The sequence below is a fragment of the Mytilus galloprovincialis genome, chromosome 1 (genome assembly GCF_965363235.1).
Source record: "Mytilus galloprovincialis chromosome 1, xbMytGall1.hap1.1, whole genome shotgun sequence".
Lineage (NCBI taxonomy): Eukaryota > Metazoa > Mollusca > Bivalvia > Mytilida > Mytilidae > Mytilus > Mytilus galloprovincialis.
Window position 1 is genome coordinate 86698705 of NC_134838.1, and position 12731 is coordinate 86711435.

The 12731-nt window shown below is 32.0% G+C and overlaps 1 protein-coding gene across 1 annotated transcript in view; it reads left to right on the forward strand.

The window, feature by feature from the left end:
- The window catches only part of LOC143043137 (lysosomal dipeptide transporter MFSD1-like), a 39692-nt gene extending 30446 nt beyond the window's left edge, over positions 1-9246 (forward strand). The window contains exons 8-13 of the mRNA XM_076215584.1: positions 545-645; positions 988-1108; positions 1732-1869; positions 3913-4052; positions 5140-5254; positions 7946-9246. Of these exons, the coding sequence (XP_076071699.1) occupies positions 545-645; positions 988-1108; positions 1732-1869; positions 3913-4052; positions 5140-5254; positions 7946-8071 (741 nt within the window). The 3' untranslated portion in view covers positions 8072-9246. The remainder of the gene's footprint in view (positions 1-544; positions 646-987; positions 1109-1731; positions 1870-3912; positions 4053-5139; positions 5255-7945) is intronic.
- Positions 9247-12731: the final 3485 nt, after the last annotated feature.

The window sequence follows — 12731 nt, forward strand, 5'->3', positions numbered from 1 at the left end:
TTTTGTACTGAAATATTCTGTGCTGTGCACAACACTTTCTATTACAAAGAAAATAGTATATTTTCAATAGAATGTACTGTGCCGCGCACAACACTATCTAACCAAAATACATTGTATGGAAAGTGTTATTAACCGCTCAAAAGATCATAATACAAAATAAACATGGAATTTATAAAAAAATTTAAACACAAGAAATTATGCGAATTCCATAATTAAAAATAATTCCAAGTTCAAATAATAGCCTGTTATTTGTGCATTATTAATTTTAAACATAAATTATTGTCAATTTTAGTTGGTTTATGTTTGTAATGTTTTTACCACTGCCTGATTCGTAGGCAGATTGGCACTTAGTAGTTACTGAGTGGTTTATATTTAAAGTTTCAATACTGCAGTTAGACATTTTGTAAAACTCTGGTATTACTTTGGTAAAAGTATATACTTCAGATTGTCAACAAGGGAAGGAAAAATCCTTTCGTGCAATTGTTGTGTTTTACAATTGACTGTAGAGTTATTTACATAATTGATTTGTTGTTCTACATTATAGAAAGTAACAGACATAAAGTATTTCTCCATGTCATACTGGTTGTTGGCATTGACCATTATGTTCTTCTATAATGGAGTTTTCCCTTTTGTTGCAGATGCAAGGTATAGTATATATCTAAATGTTGTAGACGGAATAATTCATGTTAATTGGTTAAAAATAATGTCAACTTTGCTATAGTCTATAGTCTTCCAGATACAAAAATATTTGAAAAACCAAAAAAATAATTATCAAAATAATTATTGTCAGTCAGCAGAAATATTAATAGAGTCCTTTTGCCAACATACTTACACAAGCAATGTTTTTCTCCAATATATTAAAATATGAAAAAACAGTGTTATAATTCCCAATGAAAATGTTCAAGCAATAAAGTGAATCTATTCTTTACCTCATGCTTTTGCATAAATTAATTTAGGATTAAATTAAACATGTAACCTCCTTTTCAGTGATTTTATTTTTGAAAAGTATAAAGATAAATATGACTTCAGTAAGAGAACATCCTCCATATTGGCTGGTGCTGTATATGATGTTTCTATGGTATTGTCACCTTTTCTTGGTGGTTTAATTGTAAGTACACTATGTTTATATCTTTAATGTCATGTTGTAATTTATTTTAATGTAAAAGCTTTTATATATAAATGTTGTCTGGTTAATTATAAATGGTAAAAAGTTGTCTGTGATTCACATTCCCTTCCGGAGCACCTGAGATCACCCCTAGTTTTTGGTGGGGTTCGTGTTGTTTATTCTTTAGTTTTCTATGTTGTGTCATGTTTACTATTGTTTTTCTGTTTGTCTTTTTTCATTTTTAGCCATGGCGTTGTCAGTTTGTTTTAGATTTATGAGTTTGACTGTCCCTTTGGTATCTTTCGTCCCTCTTCTTTTACTCCGTTTTCTTTCAATTTACACACAGTGTTTTGTTGAATTGAGAAAATTTCAGAAATAACACTGTAAATTTATTCACATTTGATGTATTTGGTTCATCAACTTCATATGCTTTGCAAATTATTGATACTTTGATATCAACATTTGCGTTTTATAATCAAAATTACATACAGATAAAACATGTCCCTGTGTCAACTATTGTATATATATGTAATCATTTCATTATATTGTAGAGTATTCACAAAGCTTATTGACTTACCCTGAGAACTGTCAACTGTGTCTGAGTTGTTGAACTTTATATATTGTAGGATGTTATTGGAATGAGAGGAATTCTTGCCTTAACTTGTGCCTTGTTAACTATACCTGTCTTTGGAATACTAGCTTTTACTTATGTATACCCGCTTGTGGCAACTTTATGGCTGGGAATTACCTATTCTTTTGCTGCAGTAAGTTATAGTTAGATTTGTTAACATAAATGAAAATAATTATGAAAGACAGCATCACCTTCAATTAACACCAATAAAATTGAGAAAGGAAATGGTGAATATGTCAAAGCGACAACCACCCGACCATAGAGCAAACAACAGCCGAAGGCAACCAATGGGTCTTCAATGTAGCGAGAATTCCCGCACCCGTAGGTGTCCTTCAGCTGGCCCCTAAAATATGCATAATAGTACAGTGATAATGGACGTCATACTAAACTCCGAATTATACACAAGAAACTAAAATTTAAAATCATACAAGACTAACAAAGGCCAGAGGCTCCTGACTTGGGACAGGCGCAAAATTGTGGCGGGGTTAAACATGTTTATGAGATCTCAACCCTCCCCCTATACCTCTAGCCAATGTAGAAAAGTAAAAGAATAACAATACGCACATTAAAATTCAGTTCAAGAGAAGTCCGAGTCTGATGTCAAAAGATGTAACAAAAGAAAATAAATAAAATGACAATAATACATAAATAACAACAGACTACTAGCAGTTAACTGACATGCCAGCTCCAGACCTCAATTAAACTGATTGAAAGATAATGTCTTTATCATATGAATATCAGGTACAATCCCTCCCGTTAGGGGTTTATTATCATACTATCATAAAATATATGAGAAGAACATAACCCGTGTCATGCCAACAACTGTTTTTTTTAAGAAATAAATGTGTTTAGTTCCGATGCAAAGACCCTATCAGTGAATCAATGTTAAAGCCAAAATATGCAATCTTTAATGACCTGACAACAGTATCGTAACTATATCCCCTTTTAATAAGTCTATTTAAAGGTTTTGTTAGTTTCTGAGGAGAATACTGACATTTTTGTGCTTGATAAAGAATATTTCCATAAAATTTTGGATGTGAAATACCTGAACCAGCTTATTTGTTTAATCTTGTTGACTTGTTTCTCCACTTTAAGGGACATCTTTAGGACATTTACATATTAAAGAAATTATTCTTTTATGTCATGTTATATATGCTAAATTTTACTTGAGTAGTCCTTATTATACCCCACGCAAAGAAGTTGGGAAGGGTATAATGTTTTTGACTTGTCCGTCTGTCCGTCCGTCCGTCTGTCTGTCCATCTGTCTGTATGTCCATCAGTCCGTCAGTCCTGTTTCTTGTCATCACAACTCCTCTTAAACCATACAACAGAATTTCATGAAACCTTTTTAGATAATTAGGACATACTATGTAGATGTGCATATCGACAGGAAATTAGGATTCATTTTTTTTATTTCTCCAGTGACAATGTGGGGACGTGGGGTATGTGAGCCTGCTTACTTAGGTTCTTTAATTTTTGTAAATATCTTGGCACCAGTATAAAAATAAGAAGGTGCGGTATGATTGCCATTGAGACAACTCTCCATCGGATACGTAAATCATGTGTATTTTAAAACAACTGTATGTGACATGGATTAATTCAGTTAATTTTCATTTATTTATAGGAAGAACAAATAACCCTAAAAATTTACACCATCGATGAATAACCCTATTATTCACCGGCAAGTCACTTTTTAAGTTTCTTGATTTGCACATGAGTTATCTCCCATGAAAATAATGCCCTCGGTGAATTAACCTTCTCCTGTTGACAATTTTGTATATTCAACTTTCTTCAGGCTATATTTATATATTGTTGGTATAATGATTTTTTGATTTTGTAAAGAAAGTAAATGTGAAGGTTCATGATAAATGATATGTTACATGATCACTTCCTATATGGATGACACCTAATTGCATTATTGGTCATTTCAAACATTTCATCTTGGTTTAGTCTGAAGGAGGTATGTATCATATTTGGATTTGAAATAAAGTAATATTATATTTGGTTTCTGTACAGCTGATAAAAGTATTCAGTTTTGAAAGCTTGTATCCACATTAGTAACTGGAACACATAACTAGTATGGTTTTAAATGTACCAAGATGGAAAGACCACTCTGTTACTAGTACAAATTCTTCACAGTTAAACTTACTACATGACCAAATTCTGTGATTTGTAGGCTAGTATGTGGCCCTCAATCCCACTTGTTGTGAGTCAGGCTACAGTTGGTACAGCTATGGGACTAACTACCTCAATACAGATGATTGGTATTGGTATATCAAACTTGGTTGTTGGACAAATACTGGGAAAAAGTCAAGAGTAAGTTTGTCTGTTCTAAATTGTTTTTAAATAGTTCCTTTTGACCCTTTCTTGTCTTTATCTACAAATACTTTTATATAGGAAAATTAAAAAAAAAATTAAAAAAAATTATCTTTGATCCATTGCACAAAGGAAAAGTTTTGTGTCTGGCCTATGTTGGAAGGGCATCAGGTTTTCCTGACAGAGTGTTCATTAGTAGGTCTTTTCAGGATCTGGTTAAAACTTTGGCATAAGATATAAATTAGTGAGATTTGGTATGATTGCCAATGAAACAATTATCCAATAGAATCCAAAAATGAAGTGGATTTAAGCAACTATAGGTCACAGTTCAGTCTTCAACAATGAGAAAAGCCCTGCTATAATAAGTATGTGAAACAATTCAAAGGAAAAAAACATGAATATAAAACATATAAGATAATATACGTGATTAATTTTTTGATAATGAATACATATGTGGTTCACCATGAAGTTGTCATCACATCAACTCCTTAAAACCTAGTAAACATGTTCATCAGAAATATTTGAAACATACCAGTATTATAAACTAGAGTTTTGACCTTGATTTCACTGTTCACTCAACATTGAAATGGGATTGCGAGAGTGATCACAATGTCATGTGGAAATAGATTCTTGCTAATTATAATTGCATGGAATTAAAAAAAATAATTTCAAATGGTTCACAGAAATAATTGTTAAAAATAAATATAATTTTGCATCATGAATAAAGAAGTAGAAGCGAATAAAAATGGTTTTTGACACTGTTAAAATTAAAATTTAACAAACGACAAAAAAGGATGTGGTTTTTGACACTGTTAAAATTAAAATTTAACAAACGACAAAATAGGATGTGACTGATAAAGAAATCAGGTTTCATGCTTATAACTACCTGTAAAGTAGCTAGTTTTAAGAAAGGACCTTATATGTTTGGTATTAAAAGTGTATAGTAATACATGAATTTCATGAATGGATGAACATATTGCAATTTATGGATACATGTTTTAGTAGTTTTACTGTATTTCTGTGGAAAAAAATGTATGTTATTATTATTACTTCACAAATAAATCATAAAAATATTGTCTACTTTCAGTTTGTCAAGAGAAGATTCATTATTGAGATGGAAATATGTAATGATATATCTGCTGGCCAATTCTTTGGCCTGTGTTACCACCACTACAATTCTTAATCTAAATGATAAAAGAAGGGTATGTATTCAGCCACTACAATTCTTAATCTAATGTATTCTGCCACTACAATTCTTAATCTAAATGATAAAAGAAGGGTATATATTCAGCCACTACAATTCTTAATCTAATGTATTCAGCCACTACAATTCTTAATCTAAATGATAAAAGAAGGGTATGTATTCACCCACTACAATTCTTAATCTAATGTATTCAGCCACTACAATTCTTAATCTAAATGATAAAAGAAGGGTATGTATTCAGCCACTACAATTCTTAATCTAATGTATTCAGCCACTACAATTCTTAATCTAAATGATAAAAGAAGGGTATGTATTCACCCACTACAATTCTTAATCTAATGTATTCAGCCACTACAATTCTTAATCTAAATGATAAAAGAAGGGTATGTATTCACCCACTACAATTCTTAATCTAATGTATTCAGGTATGTATTCAGCTGCTTTGTTCATGACTAGTTAAATATATTGGAAGTTAATAGGTATAAGTTGTAATTTTACAATTTTAAAATTACACTGTTAAAAAATATGGGTTCAGAATTTTAAAGGAAAGTAGTGATTTGGTCCAGCTGAAAAAGATTAAAAATTAGCACTTCAGAAGCTGTCAAAAGATTTCAAGACGCCCTAAACATAAAATTGTCCATATTTTGAGTTAGAGCCGATGAAGTTTTCTATAATTTTGATATAAATTGTCCCACAAGTAGTACAACACTTTGTAAAAATTTCATTGAGAAAGCGCAGGTGGGATTTTTTTAATTTTCATTTATGTTCTAAAAGAAATGCACTACAAATAAATTGTGGTCTCGGACCTAAGAGGTGAAATCTGTAAATATAGAATCTGTACTTTTGCAACTTCCCTAATTGATTTGATGGTGTCAATTTGTCAAATAGCATTAAACTAAAGGATTTAAACTTTTATTTTATAGAATTTCTGCAAAAATGACCAATTTTGGTATTTTATGGTCAAAATAGGCATTTTATAGCTTTTTCAATGTTGATGCATAAATGGCATCCTGACTTTCTATCTGACAGGTTTTCATGTGTCAATATTTGTGTTTCTATGCCTTTATCCAGTTCTATTACTTATTTATGAACTCTGAATCTACAGAAAAGAAGGTTATCTCAGACTATATGTGCAAAATGTGTTGTATAAATGACCCTTGTCTAACGCCCTGTTTGGATGAAGTCAAAAGTGGGGAGCTTTGTACATACAAGTTGAAGTCCATAATATAGACCTCACTAAATTTGTATAAAAATCACTTTACAATGTCTCATTTCACATAATGTCTTTCTTTTCTTCTGTAGGATAGCAAATGGTTCAAATATAAGCCTGTTGAGACTAAAATTGCATGCAAGTTTTTCACTAAAAAGGCAAAAATCTTGTATCAGACAAGACTGTCTCCAAGAAAAGTTACAGTAAATGCAAGAGTCTTTTTGTGCTCAGATTTGTTGAATCATATCACATGAGTATAGAAATGATAAAATAAGACACAATTTTTTATTTCTTATAGCCTCATTATGCATTTTTTAATGTAAATATGTGGCACGGCCTAAATTGACCCTAAATTATTTCCAGTCTTACTTGGCCTAAGACCCTTTTAAACTAATATGATATGTTATTTGTAACTTTTCTTTCTATTTAAAGTACATTCAATACATATGTAAGGATTATTTATAGCCCAAAAGCTTCACAAATTTCAAATTGCTGGAAAATATTACATCTTCATGTAAGGCCCTCCTTCATTGAAAAACCTCAATTTTTAGGCGGAGGCTCATATAAATTTGACTTTTGAATAATTATGCTAAGTCTAACAAATCAAATGAGTACTCTTTTGCATTTAGTACATGATAATTGATATATTAAGGCATTTAAAAAGTATTTTTTTTGCAATATTTGAATTTTTAATGCCCAAAATGTTGAGAGTTGAAATTTTTCAATTTTAACGTCAAAATTTAACGCGCAAAGTTGAGTATATAATTTAACATACTGTCTATAATATATATCCTATTGTTATGAAACTTTGTAAGCAGTGTTATAATTTATTAAGCTTTAGTCATACCAAGTCTTATTAAGATTGGTCAACTTTTTCTATCCTATTAAGTCCGAGACCACAATTGTCGTCCCTTGATTTTCGTTGTCCACAAATATAGTCCCTAGTGTTGACAGTGGGTTACTTGCCAATATTTTTTATACCCCTTCCAAATTTATTTCTCCATGTTTTATGCCTCAAATTGCAAAAAGAGGGGGGGGGCAGGGGGTGGTGGTAAAATTACACTAAAAAAATTTGGGTTCAGAATTTTAAAGGAAAGTAGTGATTTGGTCCAGCTGAAAAAGGCTAAAAATTAGCACTTCGGAAGCTGTCAAAAGATTTCAAGACGCCCTTAACATAAAATTGTCCATATTTTGAGTTAGAGCCGATGAAGTTTTTTTATAATTTTGATATAATTTGTCCCAAAAGTAGTACAACACACTGTAAAAATTTCATTGAGAAAGCACAGGTGAGATTTTTTTAATTTTCATTTATGTTCTAAAAGAAATGCACTACGAATTAATTGTGGTCTTGGACCAGATATGTTGGGAGACAACTTCTTTACTGGCATTGATACTGCATGAAAAACTTATTACAATGGACAATGAAGTGTAGACTGAAATGAATATATCGGTAATTAGATTTATTTTTTACCTTTTCAGGGTGGTATATTAAATCTTAGCAGAAAACAAAAGTTGGCAATAGCAGAACAAGTAGCAAAAGAAATAGAAGAAGATGATGAGAGACGTCCTCTCTTAAGAGATGCTAGTAAACCCAGTATAAACTAGACATGGAGTTTGCTAAATCAATAATGACTTATTAAGATTGTTTTAATACTCACTATGTGTACATAGGCATAGTAGATGAATGTATTCCACTTGTACAAGGGTCCAAATTTTGCTTTCCTGTTGGCGTAAAGTGCTATTTGTCTGTATATTTATGTAAAATATAACATGTAAATAAAGGTATGTAAAGATTACTAGCACTTGTATATGGAAATTACATTTGTTGGTCAGTACAACGGCTGAAATAGTAATATTCATATGTTGTGGTCCAGTATGTATTACTTTGTATACATTGTATAATATTTATTATGTCGTTATACCCCTCATTTATAAAACAGGCAGTGTTTTATGATGATGGAGTCCGTCCGTTCATTCTTTCGTTCCACTTTTATATCTGTAACTGCTCCTGAACAGAATTTTAACAAATTTTCCTAAAATCTTTCATAAAAAACTCACGTGATGTGCTTTTGGGTTTACTTTGGCATAACATGGACACCGGTATGTAATATCAATGTACTAAAGTACACAATTTTATTAACTTCACCATATGATACCATTGTGCAACTCCTACTTTGTTTTTGGATCAAAATTTATTTTAATGAATCCTTAGGCAATCATCTAGGACTATTTTGTATCCACAACTTCGTCTTAACCCATAATTCAAATTTATTGAAACTTTCTCAGAATCTTAACCATGTATGTACACATATTATTATTTTTATTTCCATATAAGGGTTCTTTGCTAGTTGTAAGCAGCATCATTCATTTAGTTATGTTACTTTGTTAGCAGTGCTTCTAGTCTGATTTTGTAATTAAATTATATTTCTTTATAGTAACTTAATAATCACATTGTAATAATTTTAATGCATTACTTTGTTTAAACAAGCAGTGTTTGTTGGTTATGCCAGTTGAGATTTTGTTGTATTGCATCATTTATTTAAAATAAATTGATATGAAGATGTTGAAACCATTACCGGTATTATTCTATAGTGCTCTGATTAGAGCACTTTTGATTGTTTTGCAATAAATAATACATATTTAAAATTTGTATTATTTTGTGACATATGACAAAATTCATCATTTAAATATCTTTAATGCTCAGATTATGTTGTATAAATCAAATTATATATCTATATTTGTATATTGAGGATGGTTGTATTATTAAATATCTAATCAAACTTGCATATTATTTATTACCTCCCTTTCATACTGAAGAAATGTTTGCATTGTGTGAAATGACAATTAATGGAGAATAGTTTATCCAAAAATCTGATGAGTTAAGCCTTTTAAGCTTGTTAACTTTTACAAAAATCTTATCCTCTGAAACTACTGCGCCAAATTAATCCAAACTTGGCCACAATCATTATTGGGGTATCTAGTTTAAAAAATGTGTCTGGTGACCCGGCCAACCAACCAAGATGGTGGCCATGGCTAAAAATAGAACATAGGGGTGAAATGCAGTTTTTGGCTTATAACTGAAAAACCAAAGCATTTAGAGCAAATCTGACATGTGGTAAAACTGTTTATCATATGTTTAGTAGTAAATACAGTAGTTTTGCATATGTGATAAATAGCCAGCTGTTTAATCCATATCACGCAACTTTGATGCGCACCCTTTATCGCATACCCTTTATCACACCCCTACCCTTTATCGCATACCCTTTATCACACACCTAATTTAAAAAAATTTTTTTTTTTTAACATGAAGTCAATTTTTTATTTATGTAAGCTTAAGAAAAATTTTCCTCAAAACAATAGAACGGTCATTCAGGAGTGACGTAATTTATTGAATGACGTCATTGTTTGGTATGTGACGTCACGAACGTCAAGTTTTCATATTTTTTGGCACACTAAATGGAACTATAAAAAATACAAAACACACAAAAAAATACAATAATAAACAAAATATTTTTAAAACAACAGCACGCAAATTGTAAGGTAACCCAGGTGCTTCGGATAAGTAATTAAAAAGTTCTTTTTAGGCTTTTGAAGCAAGACAAATTAAAGTAGAACTGCAGGTAACCCAGTGCTATGGATCAGAAAACAGTTCATATAATATAATACTTTCCTGTTGAAATATATGATAAAGCGTATAAAACATGGCAAAATCCGTATCGCATGCCGTATCACCCTCGACCAATATCATCCCTCGGCTGATATTGGTGTCTCGGGATGATACGACATATGATACGGATTTTGCCATGTATTATTCTCTATTTATCATGGCAAGATCTATCTGCCCTGAAATTTTCAGATGAATCGGACAACCCGTTGTTGGGTTGCTGCCCCTAAATTGGTAATTTTAAGAAAATTTTGCTGTTTTTGTTATCTTGAATATTTTTATAGATAGAGATAAACTGTAAACAGCAATAATGTACAGCAAAGTAAGACCTTAAATTAAGTCAACTTGACCAAAATGGTCAATTGACCCCCTAAGGAGTTAATGTCCTTTATAATCAATTTTTAACAATTTCATAAAATCTGTAAATTTTTACTAACATTTTCCACTGAAACTACTAAGCCAAGTTCATTATAGATAGAGATAATTGTACGCAGCAAGAATGTTCAGTAAAGTAAGATGAACAAACCCATCACCATCACCAAAACACAATTTTGTCATGAATCCATCTGCTTCCTTTGTTTAATATTCACATAGACCAAGGTGAGCGACACAGGCTCTTTAGAGCCTCTAGTTTAACATGTTGCGGGGGACATGGAAATACCAGGCGTCATTCTTTCGTCATCCAGGTGGTTAGCGCTCTGACAGGTACAATTCCTGCCAGATTTTTATATAACTTATACTATAGGTTTATATCAGCAATATCTAGGACATGTTTTATCACTTTGGACGATCAACTTTTTTTAAAAGAGTTGTGCTCTTTGGAAAAATTAGAATTATTGAAAATGGCCTCAGAAGCACTGTCATAGGTACAATTCTTGTCAGATTTTTATAAAACTTGTACTATAGGTTGATTTCAGCAATTAAGTTATATAAGTGTGGACAATTGATTATTTTTAAAAGAGATATTCCCCTTGGAAATATAAAATATGTACAATGCGGGGGACATTGGAACTCTGTTCTTTTGATATACCGGTGGTTGGTTCTTTTGTTGTACTGTTATACCACTGACCCAGGTTAGTGGAGGGTTGGTGCCTTCAAGTGAGATTAACCCAGCCACATTCTGTATTTGCCTGTTCCAAGTCAGGAGCCTGTAATTCAGTGGTTATCTTTTGTTGCTGGGTAACATATTTGTTTTTAATGCCCCACCTACGATAGTAGAGGGGCATTATGTTTTCTGGTCTGTGCGCCAGTCTGTTCATTCGTCTGTTCGTCCGTCTGTCCGTCTGTCCTGCTTCAGGTTTAAGTTTTGGGTCAAGGTGGTTTTTGATGAAGTTGAAAGCCAATCAACTTAAAACTTAGTACACATGTTCCCTATGGTACGATCTTTCTAATTGTAATGCCAAATTAGATTATTATGCCCCACCTATGATAGTAGAGGGGCATTATGTTTTCTGGTCTGTACGTCTGTTCATCCGTCTGTTCGTTCGTCAGGCCGTCCGTTTGTCCAATCGTCCCGCTTCAGGTTAAAGTTTTTGGTCAAGATAGTTTTTGATGAAGTTGAAGTCCAATCAACTTTCTTGTTTATACAATTTCACGGTCCATTGAATATGGAAAATGATAGTGCGAGTGGGGCATCCGTGTTCTTCGGACACATTCTTGTTTGTTCATCGTTTTTTACATGAATTAGGTCATTTGTTTTCTTGTTTAAATTGTTTTACATTTGTCTAAGTTTTGGGCATTTTACAATTGACTACTGGTATGTGGTATGGGCTTTGCTCATTGTTGAAGGCCATATGAAGTCCTATAGTTGTTAATTTCTGTGTCATTTTGTTTCTTGTGGAGAGTTGTATCATTGGCAATCATACCACATCTTATTTTCAGCTATACAATTTACAACTCATTTGCTGGTAAATAAACTCATCATAGATACCAGGACTAAATTTTGTATATTTTTCATCTACAAAAGACTCATCAGTGATGCTCGAATCCAAAAAAGTTAAAAAGGCCAAATAAAGTACGAAGTTGAAGAGCATTGAGGACCGAAATTCCTGAAGGTTTTGCCAAATTCAGCCACGGTAATGTATTCCTGAGGTAGAAAAGCCTTAGTATTTCAAAAATTCAAAATTTTGTAAACAGTTAATTTAATGTTGGTAAATAAAAGAGTAATAAAGACGCATGTATGTAATTGTATCATCAATAGCATGTACATGTATCATATCCATGGAGATAATTAGATCATACTTCCTCTCTTATGATAATAAATGAAATTGAGGTGTGCAAAATATCATTGACCTACCAAAAGGTAGTGGTTTCCCTTAAACTGACATAATCACAAACTTTAATATGAAAACTAAGGAAAACTTTTAAGTCAATAGACCAAGACTGCAGATGGGTGGAGGCCAAATAATCTACATAGAGATATAATGTACCAATGTTCATACAACTGTGTGTCACATTTCTTTGACCCTCAATAGTGGTTCTCATTAAACTGATCTAATCACACTAATGAATTGTTGACAAGGCTACCAAAAACAACATGACTAAGTCGGGCCTTCTTAACTTCATTGAGCAAGACAGAATGTTGTCATGTTCAGATGATTC